The sequence below is a fragment of the Lethenteron reissneri genome, chromosome 35 (genome assembly GCF_015708825.2).
Source record: "Lethenteron reissneri isolate LAM-NWPU_2019-01 chromosome 35, ASM1570882v1, whole genome shotgun sequence".
In the NCBI taxonomy this organism is placed as follows: domain Eukaryota; kingdom Metazoa; phylum Chordata; class Hyperoartia; order Petromyzontiformes; family Petromyzontidae; genus Lethenteron; species Lethenteron reissneri.
Genome location: NC_083813.1, coordinates 6,241,736 through 6,259,157, shown reverse-complemented (window position 1 = coordinate 6,259,157; position 17,422 = coordinate 6,241,736). Strand labels below are relative to the sequence as shown.

Here is a 17,422-nt window from a genome sequence, read left to right as displayed (position 1 = left end):
AGGGGGTAGGTGGGGGTGGTAGGAGGTAGATGGGGGTGTTGCCGTGGTGGGCGTGGTGCCGTGGTGGTGGTAGGGGGTTGGTGGGGGTGGTGGTAGGGGGTTGGTAGTGGTAGGGGGTAGGTGGGCGTGGTGGTAGGGGGTAGGTGGGCGTGGTGGGGGTAGGTGGGCGTGGTTCCGTGGTGGGCGTGGTGGTGGTAAGGGGTAGGGGGTAGGGGTGGTAGCCCACAACGTGCCGGGGAGAGAGAGGCAGCAGCAGCAGCATCAGCAGCATCAACCCATCAAAGCGCCAACTTCGCTCGTGCAGTCGTGTTGCGTGCCCACGCGAGACGTTGCTGCCATTCGAACAGAGGCTGCGGTAAGCGATTCTTGATCTCGTCGAACACGAACACGGCAAACTGCGGGAGAAAGTACCGACAACAACGACGACTCGTTCTTGTCGGTACTTTCTTTCGGGCTGGACAAGTTAACAAGCGGCAGACGTTTTGTTTGTTTTTGTTGTTGTTGTTGTTGCGGAGCTTGGGAACACGTATTGTTGTTGTGGGTCATTCGTGAGTGGCGTTATTGAGTGGAATAAGTTACACCGTGTGGTTTTTTTTCTGTGTGTGTGTTGGGTTTAGGTTTTTTCCTCCTCTCCCACTCTCTCTGTGCGCAGTCAAGATGTCAGATAGCGCAGCTTACACTCCCACCACCACGGCGGCGGCGTCGGGCGGCCAAAACCCTGGACTGGTGGACAAAGATTACCCCAGGACTCTGTCTGGGCTGTTAAAAATAGTGCAGATGGTAAGCACCGCGACTTGCACCTACCTACAGCAGTCATTGTGAGAGGCCTTGTGCTCTCACTCACCCCCTTCCACCCTTTACATGTGTTTCCTATTGTTTCGAGAAGTGTCACGAACCGCTGTATCGTTTGACACGTGTGTCTTGTGTGTGTGTGTATCCTCTCCGCGAAATGCTGGTACTCTAAGCAAACTCTTAGGTTTTTTCGGTAAAGTCACGTAGGGAAAAATATAAATAAATAATAAAATTATAGAAATAAAATAGTTATTTTATTCTATCAAAAAATAAACTAAATAATAAATAATGGAAATAAACTATATTTTATTCTATTAAAAATAAGTAATAAAATGATAGAAATAGAATACTTATTTTATTCTATTAAAAATAAAAATTAAAAATAAACATGATAGAAATAAAATAATATTGTATTATTGTATTATTTATTTTTTACCTACGTGACTTTACCGACAAAACCGAAGAGTATGAATCCTTGCAGTCACGAAAGCTTCAAATCTAGAATCAAACTCTAAGCAAAGGCCGTCGGTCACCGTGGATGGGTGGGGGGGGGTACATGCGCGTTAATGACGTTGGTTCATTTAATCGTCTTGTCAAACCAGTGAAGTATGGTCCACTATAACCACGTTGCCATTCCTTGGCAGTGCTGTGCCCTCCTATATTTGGCAGCAGCAGCAGCAGCGTTGAAGGGGCCCTCGACTTGTCGCCTTTATAGGAGGGCAGCTCAACTCGCCACAGCTTTGAGTAGCAACGCTTTGCTTGCTATGTTGGGATGGGGAGTCCTCGATGAACAGCGAATGTTATCTGGTGTTTAAAGTGTCGTAGAACTTTGAGCTTGTGAAGTGGGAGCTAAATTGTAAATGATGCATGGTTTGGCATGTGTCCGCTGTGTCTTTATTGGACAGATGCTGTTGAAGTGGAACTCATTCTCTGCCTGTGTTTGCACTTTTCAGACGGTTTCAACTGGGGGGAAAGGTTTTTTTTTGTGTTGTAAAGAAACAAAAATGCAGAAATGTGGGTTTTGTGCCGTTAAATCGTGGGCGGTGTAATTCCACCAGAAATTGTTAGCAACGTGTTCAAATTTTGTTGCTGTGGATTTCACGCCTGATGACGATTGCTTGTGTTGCAGTCGAAACGTCGTGAGAATTTTATTGTTTTATATTTTTATAATTGTATTACTTCCCTTCTACGTGACTTTACCGAAAGAACCAAGAATATGAATCCCTGCAGTCACGAAAGCTTTCAATCAAAATTTTACGTGTTTAACTCTTGCCCCTGTCCTGCAAATCGTTACCGAGTTGCAAGTGTTGAGTAATGTGGTGATGTATTCAGTGTCTGCAGTCTGGATCGTAACAGTGGTGCAATCCGGTGGTGTACATTTGCAGTGCGTTACAATAGTGAGTTTATTGTTGGGCATTTTCGCCTGGATAGTTTAGTAAACCGGCAGCGATCATTCTTTAGACGCTTCGTACTTGACACAACACAAGTCACCCTGCATTGGTGCTGCACTGCATTGTTTGCATATACAGCACCGTATGGGGTTGTAGTTAAGTTACATAAACGCACTGGGTTATACAAAATAAAGGATTGAAAAGAATCCGTAGTGAAAATAACACTGTGGGTTGTTACTTTCACTATGGATTGCGTAATGTATGCGGGACAGTCCGAAGATTTTTTTCCATTAAAGGAACTGGAGCATTGCGCGCACTTTTTTGTTTGTTCCAGCTGCCAAAGTCGGCGAATGGCCATGCTTTTCATGCAATTACATAGTTTTGTTTCATTTATATCGCAGTTACCGATAGCACAGTCCCCACCAGAACCGCCAGGCAACAAACTGCAAAGTTAAAGTTGCAGATGATACTACGACTGTAAAGAAGTCTTCTCTTGGGTTGAACAAGGCGATAAGAGAAACAGGGGTGGGAATTCAAAAGTGGAAGCCTCACAAGGGATGGGCTCTAAGGTATGTTTTGACCTGCAGATGGTCGGATAAGACGCGAAAACAGTCCGGTATGTGAGAGGGCATCTGGTCCAGCCCTATTTTGATGGGCCTTTTCATTTTTTTAACCTGACATCAAAGTGACACAATCCCTTGTAATAACGAGTACAGTGCAGCATTAATCATCACGCTGTTTCAGATCGTTGGGGTTATATGGAGGTGATAGCTAAAGGCATATCTGGCCCATTGCACATGCAGGCGTCTGATTTGGCAAGAAGGCGAATTAATTTGAAACTGGTCTGTGCAGACTGATTTCAGATTACTGCGGGTTGTAAATGTTTATTTTGCTTTCGACCCTTACTGTACTCGTGTTGATGCTGTATTTTGTATGTCCAGTATAAGTAACTTCAACATGATTTTATTAGTACTGTACAATTATGTATTACAATGTCACACTCTCCCAAATCAACTTTAACTGTGTTGTTTGGTTCATACTGTGCTTTATAGTAGTTGGATACGTATGTACTGTATGTTGAACTTCTTTCGCGCCGTACGTAGCCAACCATGCGAATTGGAATTGTGGGGGAAGGACAACAAACAAAAATCAGTTATAAATAAATGAGTTTTCAATAAAGATTATTTAAAAGTCTGTAGCTCCAGTGGCTTCCTAATATCGGAAGGAAGAGCGTTCCAGACGGCCACAAAAGCCCATCTGAAAGCGCGCGATGCAGTGACCGCCAGTGAGCGGGATCGCCAAATTATAGGCTATCCAGACAATTAAATGTATCCTTAGATTCTCCACGTTTATCTTTTTAGCCTCCTAATCATGTTGCAGCATTGCAGGTTATCAGTGCCACGACATTGCTAAGAATAATTTGAATTTGTAAGGGTCATTTCATCCGTAGATCCCACAACCAGTTCCAGGAAACTAAAATATCACAGTGGCCACTTTGTACAGCCTATGCTTTTCCTGGCTACGTTACATGAACGCCTGCAAAGAAAGAGGTTTTTGTGTTTACAATACACTGAATAAAGAACAGAATTATCTTACTGTTGAGTGGGTATATGAAAAAATCACGATTAATTTGCTTTGTTATATTAATTTATATTGATGAATATCGCTTAATATTAGTTGGAATTACTTTACTCTATTTGTCACTATTCATATCTTCACTAATTAAATGTTGCTGCAAATTGGCCATACGTGGGATGTGGATTACTTGCTAAATGTAAAAAAATATTGGTCATTGCCTTCTCTCGATATTACTTATTAATTCTCATGTGATGTTACCTACTGCGGGAAATGCTTCAACAGGTATACTGTGTACCCCCTACCAAAATAATTGTCTTTCACGGTTGAGTTCTACAACAAACGAGGCATCACAATCCATTCATTTGGCTTCTCACAACCTTCACTGGTATTTGTATTGCATTCAGCATTTATGACCAGTACAGCAGCTGCATGTTTTTCATTCATCGGCATGGAAAGTTTTTTTGGCGCTGTTGAGCGGTACAGGGCGTGGCAGGGAGTCACGAAGGCTTCCACTAAATCACAGGATCTCTAGCCTGCTTTAACCTAAAATACAATATTTACTTGGCCAATAAAGCTTGACTAAAAGCGACCTGGGGAGTGCATCAGTGCTATTTCATAGCAGGCGAGTACTATACCCCCTAATAGTTGAGTGGTACTACTGTATATTTTTAAAGGTGTAATTTGAAACAGTGAATTATGAAATCCAGAGTCAGTGTACCAATATATGTTTTTCTAAGTCGTTTGGAAAGTGTACCTTACTCGTTTAATGGATATATACAGTACAGTAGTGTACAGTATTAACAACAATATATTGTGACTTATTGGACAGAAGACGTGAATGGTACAAAGGTAAAGCTAGTGATGTATGTAGAATTATAGTATTTTTTCTCATACACTTACCTATTTTATAAGCTTAAGGTACAGTTCTGCAAAGTTTAGTGACTCAACCATTTATTGCCTCTGGAATTGTGATGGGTTTATTCCTTTCAAATCTGGAACAAAATAATACGTATTCTGCTATGCTGTAGTCAATATTCCTGCATACAATTACAGTACAGTACACTTCTAACTGGCCATATAGCTCGCAATTGCAAGGTTTGGGGGTTGAAATCCCAGGGTCGAAAAACTATTAAAAGTAACACTTTGGGAGGAACTCTAAACTAAAATCTAAGCTAAACTATTTTTTATTTTACCAGGTAAGGCCCACTGAGTTATATAGCTCTTTTTCAGAAGCGACCTGGCCACAAATGATAGCTCAACGAAGTGGCTTATCGTGTGGAAATTTATAGCAGCCATATACTTGTAACGCATAATAATTTTAAATGTGGAGGGAAAAACCGGAGGCACCCGGACAAAATTCCACAAGACCACGGGGAGCGAGACATGCATACTTCAAATATACAGGTTACAGGGTCAAGATCGAACCCACGACCTCCTGTATACCAGGCGAGTTAGTTTACATCGCTGCCGTGGCGTCCTATGGATATACTCACCTCAGCAATACAAATGTGTTATTCATTATGTGACCTCCTTTGCTTACCCCGAGCTCTCAATACTCTGATAGTGCGCTGTTTTTCAGTTGTACGCCAGTGGAGACTAGGCTCTAAGAAAATCCGTCTCGGGTGTGGACCAATCAACTTCAAGGACAGTGCATATCATTATAAGAGTTGTCTATTTTTGTTTGCATTTTGACTACTTGTGTTGTGGTTATTGCAAACATGATCCCTTGTATAAAGGTGTCAGTTTTGGTGCCAGATAAAAGGGTAAAAACCTATTACTACAAATGTGTCATTTCGACCACTTTGCGTGGCTGTAAAGAGGAGATGAGCATTGCTCGATGCTCATTTGTGCAAAAAAAATGCTGAATTATTATTTTTGTATATATCCATGCAGTGATGATGTATTTGTGTTTCTCCCTCAGGTCCTAGTGTTTGTGGCCTTCTTGTGCATAAGCTGTTCTAGAACTTGGACAAACTACTCGGCCCTCCGCTACTTTGAGACCACCACCCTGTGGTTCTTCTTCACGGTCCTCATTCTGTTCATCATTTTCTTATTCCGCCTCCACAAACGCATCACCTTCATCCACTGGCCCCTCACTGTAAGTATTACGTGACCTCCGTTCTTGTCGCATCACTATGCATATATGCCATGCATTGTGTAAAAGTGGACATGCTTTAACGTGCAAATTGGATGTTTTTAGTTTCTACACGTTCAGAATAAACACTGATCATTATAGATTGTAACACACCTGTCAATGTTCTAGACATGTTAAAATACTGAATATGCTGTTATACTGAACGACATGTGTAACATTACACGGTTCAATGCAGGAGTGGTTCTTACACGAACTATAATGATTATAATCCAGGATCATCTTTAATGGTGTTTTAAGATGTTTAAAGGTAGGAAGGATACTTTCAATTTGTTTTATTTTTATTATTTTATTATTTCCCTTCTACGTGACTTTACCGAAAGAACCAATAAGAAAAAAACAAAAGGCAAGTTTGATATATTTATTAACTAATAGGCACTGAAAGTATATTTCTTGTGATTTATAATGACAGATGAACCAGTCACGTAGTCAAAGTGGCCAAACTTTGCATGCAGTGGTAGAATTTTTAAGTAGAGGAATGAATGGAATACACACGAGTTATTTTAGGGCATGGGCTTACCGAAATCTTCTAGTGTAGTAGTTCAGTCCGTCAGCTGCGATTGGGTCTTGCAAATGAAGCTTAGACCATGAAGGCAGTAAATGTGGGTCAAATCTTGCCAGGATAGAAAAACAACGTTGCAGTGTTGACAAACAGAAAATAGACACATTCTCGGAGAATGTGGTAAGCTTTACAAAGTTGTGTCTGCAGCGTAATTGTGTTTTTAAGATAAATATTACAGAACTGCATTTTTGTTCCATCTTGCAAATGTTATTGTATAATTTAATCTCACATTTTATATAATTGCTTTTTAACGTGTCTGTTTTCACAAGACTACCAAAATGACCCTTACCATACACCATCATTGGCTTATAAAAAAAAAGTAAACAAGACATATGTTCATTTGCTTTTGATAATGTGTTATAACATACAATGGTATATACCGCAGTTGTCCTCAATATAGTGTGAGGGTCGATGCACCGTTTCCCGCATGTAATGGCAGTTTATAAAAAGGACCCCTAAACCTTTAAATGAAATGGATAAAAAAAAAGTTTCTCTCTCAAAGTTCAAATTGAGACGCCTGAAAAGCAGTACTGACTTTATGGTGCTAGCCACGATTTCAACACTGCACAGAAACTTCACCACCAGCCTCCCCATTAGTACCGTCATGTGCGGTAACTACTACCTTATTGGGTTGTGCGTCCCAGAATTAGCCTGCGATTTGCATCGATTTCAACGGTGGGGTTTGTTTTACCCTTGTGTTGTATTGTTTATTTATATTTTATAGCACCATGAATACCAATGGGTTCTTACAAATAGCATTACAATCTGTAAATAGGCTAAATTTGTATTAATGGAAATTTCGGGGTTCTGTTAAGGAAACATTTACTCGCTCACCACACCCCTGAATAGCCCTGGTATTTTGAGGACACGCTACATTGAATCTGTAATCTACTCACTGCAGATATTATTGTTTGTTTATTATTTCTCTGGTGCTTACATGATTCTCTTAAAACCAAAATGTGTGTTCCCCTTGTCATTCTAGGAGCTCATCCATTATGTCATTTCGTTCATCCTGTTGCTGATTGCCTCCATCACAGTAGCTGCTAATGCCGGAAGCATTGGCAGTCTAATTGTCGGCACGGTACGTGTTTCTGTCTGTTTCCCTCCCTGTGCAAGCATGCCCAGCAATAGCAGTTTGCAATTAGTGCTGTATAATGGCATTCCGTCCAAGGGAAATTTCAGTCAGTCTAGGCAATGTGATAATGCACAAATAATGTGGCTACAAGTATCGCATTGAACTAACAAGCAGGATTGTGTTCTACATTGGTTATGGACCGACTATAAGAGTACTGCTGTATTCTGGGTGGTGTTACTGATCTGGGTGGTTACATAGAAAGGGAAACTTAAGTGACTGCAAACCGAGACTTTGAATTATTTCACGTAAAGATGTGGCCCAAAGAGGCATGTAGACCACATTCTCTACTTTTGCTCCGACTTCCCAGATTTCATTGCCACACCCTCTGAGTCAGTTACAGTATTACACCTCTTGTGGAAAAGTGACCACGCCCAAAGCTACACATTTTTCGTTCAACATTGTGATGTTCAAATAAATTACTTATGATTGTTCGTAAGTAATCCATACTTAACAACACTTAGCTAATGATGTTACTCCTTTACAGCCTCCAGGCCGTGACCAATTTAGAATGCAATGGGCTACTCCAGTCAGTTTGCGTCAATGTTAAAGTGTCATTGTCAAACACACCATAATTGTTGCAATAATTTCCATAATTTTTAAAAATTGTGTAGAAAAACATATACATATTGGGCTTTTCTAATATATACAGCAATATTGAAAATATCAATTCAACGGTACTAGTTGCTTATGATAAGTGCAGTGGGCTTGTCCTGTTGACCTGTGTTTAATTTTAGTCTCTCTGTCTCCAACCTGTCTTTCCAATGTCAGCCTCGTCTAAAAACGAGGCTGATAAATACATAAATACATGTAGAAGCTCTAAGGTACTTGCCATAGATGCACCAGTCATTGGATCCATTCAAGAAACACGTGTCCCTTGGCAGTACGTGTTACAATTAGTTTAACCCGTAGGTATTCGCGACCAATATTGTCCTTAATATAGGTTTTTGGGTTAGATCATATAAATATCAATGCGTCATTTAACCCGCCTTCACCAGACACAGCCAATTACTTGTTACAATTGTATTTTTTATGTGATGTTATCCTATTTAAGATATGCATCCTTCATACCTACTGATGTTGTTTCTTCTCAAATACAGATCTTTGGTTTTCTGGCTACTGGAGCTTACGGCTTTGGTGCGTGGTTCACTTATAGGAGTTGGCGCATGCCTGCTGCTCCAAGTGAGTGTGCACATGACAGAATTGCACGAATGTCTAATTTGTTAGCAAAATGTCACCGTGACCTTTTAATGATGAATGTGGGCAAAGTGAGGTCTCTTACACAAACTCTAACGGCAAGTTTATTTCTCCGTTAAATTCCTGCCGTTCCTGCACATGATGTTTGGATACGGACATTTCCATAATTGCCGCATTAAAGTCTTAACGTATATTGCAATGAAGACCAAAACTCTGCGTTGCAAAGCTGGTGATGACGAGCACTACCTCTGTGCATTTGTGAGATGTAACTTTCGTGAATTGCAAGTGATAGGTATTTCTTGCTGACCTACTTTAAATCAACAACCGTAGTATCAACACCCAAGGATAAGAAATAACAACAACAATTACCAACATCAATAATGTGACATGTTTACATCAACAATATTGTTAATATAAACGACAATTTGACATAACACCATCAACAAAAATATCAATGTTAATATTAATAATCCACATTACGTGTATAAACGTTACCAAGACATCCAAACAACTATTTTACAATTGCAACTGAAGGCACAATATAACCACAGCCATAATGACAACTATAACCTCAACTAACACATTTTAACCACAACAGCCACAAGAAAACCGCAACTGCATAACCACAACTGCATAATCACCACCATAACCACATAACAATCATAACTACCACATTATAGCCCCAACAATAACCACCACATTATAACCACAATCATAACTTTCATATTATAACCACAACAGTGACAATATAACCACCACATCACCACAGCAGCCACAATATAACCACAACCGTCAGCACCACATAATCACAGCTATAACCACAACGACGGCTCGTGCGAGGGAAGCTGGCACCGACACATTTCCCGACCAAATCTAGACCATTCCAACTCGGCCTGAGCACATGCTGGGTGGACACGAGCATTGATTCATAAGTAAACAAACAATGTTTTGCCTGTTTCAGCATGCCCATTTAAAAGGAGAATGCAATGTTGCGCCTATTTTGCACACCTTTAACACATTTCCCTGGTGTCCTCGGCAACGGCGTTGTTAGGTTTTATGTACGTCTCCCTCCGATGTATCGTTTGGGAGATCCAGAGTATAACGAATGGATGGACGGACAGACACCTGCAAAAGTTGTATATATGTGATACATTTTAGCAGATGATTCAACATTTTAAAGTCTGCAGAGTAGAAATCAGGTAGTTGCAGTTATCACTTAGGAAAGCTGTCCATAATTTTGTTGATATGATTCTCCGGATGAATTGTTTAAACCACTAGTTGTGGCAACATTTTTTTAAACAAGTTCATGTTATACTAATGAGGATTGAATTGTGTTTCAGCTGCTTCTGTATAACGGACTCCACTGAACTTGGCAGAAGATACGCCACAGCCAAACACAGATGGTGCTGACATAAGCACCACGACCTCTTGTATTATTTACTGAATCATGTTTCGTTTAATTAGAGGCTTTAGATATTCATTACAAATATATTAGAATTGTAAAATGTTAAAAATATTGCATGTGCATAAATTCTGATGTGTAGGCTGTTTTATGTAACACTGTCATCAATATGGCTATAGAGGAGCATACTAGTTGAGATGTGCATGTTGAGCATTGATGAAAATATGATTGGTTGCATTGTAAGTATGGCCAAGTCATGTGCATGTGTTTGGACCAATCATTTAATTTGCAGCAGCTAGCCAAACCCTCATGTAGACTCAGTGCAATTTGCTGAGATTGCGTGTAGTGTGTGGGTGCTAGGACCAATGATAGAGCTCACTGCAGCTGACCACACACACACACTGCTGCCCTTTGTAGCTGTAGTGATGGCAGTGGTAGATTGAAACATGCCTGAGTGCCTTATTTTAAATACAGAATGTTTGGTACAAAACTGTAAACTGAAATCTTACCCAATATATCCTTTCCCCATAGAAAAGCAGTGTGTCTCTCTCTGTGTATCGGTGAATTGGTCCACAGGCCTATTGGCTTTGCAGACCAATATCCAGCAGCATTTATTTAAGAAAGGACACTGGACTGGTTTCAACCTTCTGGGTCTCATCACCAGAGTCAAACTTGCTAAACAAATGCTGCTGGATCACCAGATGTTATTAGTTTCCCCCATAGAGTTTGGTTTAGGAATTGTAAAGCTTTGGAGTGCCTAGAAATTAGACTTGCATTTAACTTACTCGAAAAAAAGGAAAAACAGTATTGACATTTTCATTTCATGGGCTATGTACATAGCTTTCTGAATATACAGTGAAGTGCCTTTCCTAGAACTGTAGCACCAAACCATAGCTTAAAAAATATATAGCTACACCATGCTTCAAACTAATATCTTGCGATTTACGTGAATGCGAGTGAAAACATTGAGGGCATTGACAGATTTCTCTACTTAGTCTGTTTTGAGGCCTTCACAAAAAACACATTTACAGAAAACTAATGTTACAATTAGTTTTTTTCATCTGGGATGTTTATATGCATTTCATGCAGGTATACAATCAAGCCAAAGTTGTTGTGGTATTTGCCAACAGCAGGATAATATTGCCTTTTTGAAGCTCAGGAGATTAAGGGTTTGGTTACCAGTGGTGTGTATAAGCATGTCTACCTAAGAACAGTACCAAAAACATGTACCAACGTATGCCAAGTTAATGGAGCTACCATAATCAACAATCATTGCAAGAGGATATACAAAATGCCATCTATCAGTATAATGATACAATACCAGTATTGAATCAAACGTGGTACATACCGCACTGAGGAGGTGTAACCGACTAGCCCGTACGTAACTACATTATGTTTTACATGTTGGGATGCATACCATGGACATGTTATATGCACCACAATACACATTCAGAGAAGAATTTCTTTATACAATGTGTATGATAAGCCTCTAAGTTGATATTTTATATTTTTTGCTATTATGATATGTTATGTAAAAAAAAAATAGCTCCATGGTTATTATAGTATGCATGTAAAAAAACACATGGTCCAGGGCTTGTTTCATATTTCTAATCCGTTGGTCATTATTGCAGCCATATTTCATTTTGTGTCGAGTATATTAGAAAAAAAAACAACACGATTTTGGGGTTGCTTGGTGGGAGATGTCTTCCAAAGTACAGTATGTGTACTTTACGTAATTTTACTGCACATTTTCTAAATACCGAAGGGCAAGGAATGATGTTTCTAGGGGAATTGTCACATCAGTGGCTCTAGGAGGCCTTCATTGAGCAGACTGACTGATGATGAATGACGAATTTACTTTGTCTCACGGAACATGTCCTCTTGGTGAAAATACCCAAATCATGTTTACTCGTGCAATAATCAAATCCACCTCAAAAGGTGATATTTCACCATTGGGGCAGATGTATTTTATTGTGCCAAGGCATTGTTGGCGTGTGCATGCAATCTGTCTTTATGTGGGCTGGATGTTGGGCAAAGTAAGCCGGCATATTTTCATGTTGGTTGCATGCATCACATGCTTCAGGCATGCTTTCAACTAGGCCACATAGGATCTAGATGCTATGGCACGAAGCACACAGCTGAAATTCATACCCCAAAATGCTTCACCAACCATACAACACGGGATCCTATTCATATAAATATGTTGAATACATCCCTTCCCTGTTATATATAAAAAACAAAACTTTTTATTAACTTCATTACTTTTCCATGTGAACATATGTTGTCTTTATCTGCAAAAACATGAGATTCCCTGTTTTTACAATTGGGTTTCCATTTGCAAATTATTAAATTGCATTATTTTTTTTTTAAATCAATCATGTCCATTATCTGTATATTTGATGCGTTGCATCGATTGCCATTTTGTTTTTTACAGTCCGAATATATTTCTGCAGATCATAAAAAGAAAGGATTCTTTAAAAAAATGTACGTCTTATATGCCTGCTAGATAAATACCTATGGCAGCGAATAGCATCGTAAATATCAACATGCAAGTTTGAAAGCCACGCAACAGCTTCTGGTAGGGCTGAATGGTTGCCAGTAGCGCGGTAACGTACGTAACATTTTGGTGTAAAAGATTCAACATTCGGATTGTCTATTTAGGTCGGAAGTGCCACCATGGAGGGTTTGGTTAATGTAATGCTGTTTTTACAAATGGTGATGTGGACGTGCAAAACATGGAATAATTAAAATGTTAAATGCAGTTAGCACATGTCACACTTGAATGTGTTTTGTTTTTTAATAAACCGTTATTATGTTTCTTTTGTTTTTAATCACGTTTTTGCCGTTTACAGAGAACTGTATTTGCATTTTTAGAAGATAAGACAATTCATAATAGCCTGTTAAACTGTACGAACGTAGTGATTCAAAGATTTGTCAATTAAATCTTAACAATTTGTTAATATCCACATAAATAGCACATCTCTCATCAAATATGCAAAGGATAAGATGCGTTGCCATTAACACGCACTTTTTGAAAGAACTCGTAAGTTGCGAAGAAATTGCTGAAATACACGTAACAGTATAAAGTGGCATCAGGGTAACAACATCGACAAGCGTGGAAAGCGGTGAGCCAAGATGCCTTGCATGTCCATGCCTGTTGTCAAAGGAACTTTACGTGTTTAGCTCGGTGTCATCCAGCTATGTGGTTATGGAAAAAAAACCAACGCTCCCCCTTCATTCCACTATATCAGCCCCTCTTTAAAATAAGATTCTTATCAGTATGCTGTCTACGTACCATTTTAAAATGTTTGAACGGCTACGTTGTATTTTCAATTTGATAAAAAAAATATAGATCATTAACTTCATGGCAACGTGCGTTATGTCAGTTCCCATGCACTGTTGTTTTTGATCGCTGTAAAAGCAAACGTTCTCAACACTTTTGGGGTTCGCTTTGACTCCGTTTATCATTCATGAGATGTAAGTATGCAAGTGCCGAATTGCTCCAGTGTAATATATTTGATTTAGCAACGAAAATGTATGAATTGTGTGAAGTAATTTCTAGACGTGCATGATGGAAACAAAGGGAGACTTGTCATCCTCCGTAAGGTAGCAAAACGGTTCTTGAGCGGTATGAAGCGATGCAAACTACAGCTGATGTCTCCTGAAATTGTAATTCTGTAATGCTCAAAAGTGCCGTTGAAAGTTCAACAAAATTAACGTTTGACTTAAAATATATTTATGAATACTAATTCAACACAGTAATATAGTTTTCCTAAACAAGATGGGTTTTGGGTGGAAATGTGAGATTATTCAATGCAATTTTGGCATAGAAATTGTCATGTATATGTTGAACGTCTTTCGCACCGTACGTGACAATGCCGTGCGAATAGAAGGTACGGGGGAAGGGAAACAAACTAAACAGAAAAAGCGGTTCTCAATAAATTAGTTTTCGTACTCTATTTAAAAGTGCGTAGCTCCAGTGGCTTCCTCATATCGGGCGGAAGAGCGTTCCAGACGGCCGCAGAAGCGCATCTGAAGGCACGCGACAGTGACCCTCTTTGTTCGATGGGCAGTCATCGTACCAAGCAACTGCATAGACAACGCACACAACACATATGCCGTGCCGAATATTAATCGATCGTATTAGTAACGCCCTAGGAGGAGAAACTAAAAGAAGGCAATGAATCATAATCTGTGAAGGATTACAAAACTGCAGCCAGCAAAACCCACAGATGTGTCCTGGCATGAGCCATACCAGTAATAATTTAAATAAAATAACTGACGAAGTGTGTGCTATGTACTGTACAGAGTTCTATTAAACCACTGCAAGCACCCCATGCAGTACTATATTTTTTAAGTAAGTCATTTCGGTGACTTTGTGCCATGTCCAGAAATTGAAATGTCCATCAATCCATGTCACGTGTTTACACGAACGCTTAATGTCAGTGTGTGTGAGCACACGCGTACATTAGAAGGCAAGACGCGCGTGTGTGTCTGGATGGAAGCACGTGTTAAGTCTACATTCACGTATTTCTATGCACAAAATTCCTTACACAGTCAAACCCATGGCAAAATGGAGGATCCTTAAGTTCACTGGCTTTCGAGTTTTAAAATACCAACAGGCAACCGATAACGTACAATTACTAGTTTTTTTTAATATTTGCGATCGCTCAAACTACATGAATATACATGACTTGTCGCAGTTTGTTTTATATAACTGCCCCTGAATCATGTCTGGCCCTGTCTGTGATTACAGTATATAAAAAATATATATATATATAAACGGGACCAAGAAAATTATACCGACTACGTAACACTTTCACTGTCACCTGCCATTACACAAAGCTGAGATGAGATTTCAACGGTGGAGATCACATGCGCATGACTTCTGCTTCTGTCATACACTGCATCAACTTGCACAGAGAAAATGATACCGACTGCTTAACGCCTTAACACTTTCACTGTCACCTGCCATTACACAAAGCTGAGATCATGATATTTCAACGGTGGAGATCACATGCGCATGACTTCACTGCATCAACTTGCACAGCGAAAATGATACCGACTGCTTAACACTTTCACTGTCACCTGCCATTACACAAAGCTGAGATCATGAGATTTCAACGGTGGAGATCACATGCGCATGACTTCTGCTTCTGTCATACACTGCATGAACTTGCACAGAGAAAATGATACCGACTGCTTAACACTTTCACTGTCACCTGCCATTACACAAAGCTGAGATCATGAGATTTCAACGGTGGAGATCACATGCGCATGACTTCTGCTTCTGTCATACACTGCATGAACTTGCACAGAGAAAATGATACCGACTGCTTAACACTTTCACTGTCACCTGCCATTACACAGAGCTGAGATCATGATATTTCAACGGTGGAGATCACATGCGCATGACTTCTGCTTCTGTCATACACTGCATGCACTTGCACAGAGAAAATGATACCGACTGCTTAACACTTTCACTGTCACCTGCCATTACACAGAGCTGAGATGAGATTTCAACGGTGGAGATCACATGCGCGTGACTTCTGCTTCTGTCATACTCTGCATCAACTTGCACAGAGTACTTGGCAAATAAAACCACTGCAGCGATTGCAGTGATCCCAGCTTTAGCCCTTGGAATCTATCATCATGTGTGGCCACACCCGAATGGCCCCCAGTCATCCGTGCAGCTAAAAGCTTGCCAGTATCCAATTACCTTAAGCCATGCTCTCCATTCAGAGGGGTGTTCTTCCCAAGAATTACTGGTACTTTCGTAATGTTGCAAATGTATGCTTCGTGTAATTCTTGCCACATTTGTGTTTATTTGTTACTATGATTTATCTGTGAGGTTTGAGGTACATTTCAGCCCGCCCAAATTTTTTTTTAAAACAAAAATGCCATGCATTCGTATGCAGCAACGGCCCACCTCTTACTCGCTTACTCGGCGCTGCATAACTTCGTGTTGCTTATTCTCGCGGATGGCTGAACGCTTCCTTCGCATTGTTAGGTAATCTCGAAGAGCTGCACCATGGGCCCACGGCTGTGAGGGCTGGAGTTGAGAAACAGGTATAGAGCAGAGGGAGGGGGGGGGATGTCAATGACAACCAAGAAAAAATACTGGAAAAAGTGCCAGTCAGAAGACAGGTTTCCCTCGCGTTACGCGGGTTCGGTTAACCTATTTCTACCCAAAATTTGCGGCACGCGGTTTGAATTCTCCCATACGTGGCTATGCGGTTGGGTGACTGCTGTCTATGCTTGCGATTTCGCTTTGTGCGCCCGCTTTTTTGTTACCGCATAAAGCGAGGGAACCCTGTGTAAAGTGTCTTGTCTGCTCAGAGAAGTGCGGGGCGATGCTTATTTTTTTTATTGGTGACCCGGAGCTAATGCTGGAAACATCATATTCCTCCCATATTATAGAGCAGGGGTCGGCCAACCAAAATAACAAGAACATACTTGTTTCGAATTCGGGAGAGATAAAACACCTATTTCAAGAGCTGTAATGCACGTGAATACGAGACGATGCTCCTTAATAAATAACGTCATTAAGCAGTCCTTAAAGTGCCACGGGTTGCCAATCCCTGCTACAGAGAGAAGCCAGTCTCTTCAGAGAACAACTTTTGCGTTCTTATTTTATCAACCCGGGAGGGATGATGAGTCGGAGTGGATTTCAACTCGCAAACAGAATGCTGTGAGTCAAGTGCTCTGCCGAAAACACCTCCCACTGGAGATGTTTAAATAAAGAAAATTAGCTGCCCGGTAATGTATTGCTCTTGCCACGTGGTGGAAAAGCCTCTTCTGCTCGAGGTAGCTCGACAGAGGCTCCTTAACCGAGTATTTGAGTCTCACTCTTCCACGCTGGGCAAACGTCTTGGAAAAGATGGGAGTTCTCACACTTTACCCCACCAGATGCAACCTGCAGATTGACTCTGGTGTATCATACTGCTGGGAGGACAGGGGTAGGGGGACGACTCAGAAACTTCCAACTGCAGCACTGGGAAGCTGAACTGGTAACCTCTGGATTCCATGTCCAGTGTGCTCAACGTTACACCCCGGCAGTGTCCGTCAATGTATAAACTGGCCGAGTTAAATCCCTTAGTACAGGTTGATTCTCTGACAGAAGTGAAGACTATAGTCAGAACCGGCCCTAGACCTTTGGGGGCTCTAAGCAAAATTTGGTTGGAGGCCCCTTTGATGTATGATTTTTTTCACCCAC

At 40.6% G+C, this 17,422-nt stretch overlaps 1 protein-coding gene across 2 annotated transcripts; it reads left to right on the top strand.

Moving 5' to 3' along the window:
• Positions 1–218: 218 nt before the first annotated feature.
• On the top strand, positions 219–13,025 carry LOC133350852 (CKLF-like MARVEL transmembrane domain-containing protein 7). Of its 2 annotated transcripts, none has more exons than XM_061565649.1 (6): positions 219–355; positions 653–780; positions 5,683–5,859; positions 7,458–7,556; positions 8,708–8,789; positions 10,145–13,025. In XM_061565649.1, the coding sequence occupies exons 2-6, from the start codon at positions 658–660 to the stop codon at positions 10,156–10,158; spliced, it is 495 nt and encodes a 164-aa protein (XP_061421633.1). In that variant the 5' UTR covers positions 219–355; positions 653–657; the 3' UTR covers positions 10,159–13,025. The 2 variants fall into 2 exon arrangements, with proteins under 2 accessions (XP_061421633.1, XP_061421630.1); XM_061565646.1 differs by having other exon boundaries at positions 618–780.
• Positions 13,026–17,422: the final 4,397 nt, after the last annotated feature.

Bases quoted from the DNA above. Each gene is read 5' to 3' on its own strand.
- LOC133350852 (XM_061565649.1), top strand. From the start codon at position 658: ATGTCAGATAGCGCAGCTTACACTCCCACCACCACGGCGGCGGCGTCG. The intron at 781-5,682 runs GTAAGCACCGCG...TTTCTCCCTCAG, and splicing joins TGTTAAAAATAGTGCAGATG to GTCCTAGTGTTTGTGGCCTT. The intron at 5,860-7,457 runs GTAAGTATTACG...TTGTCATTCTAG, and splicing joins TCATCCACTGGCCCCTCACT to GAGCTCATCCATTATGTCAT.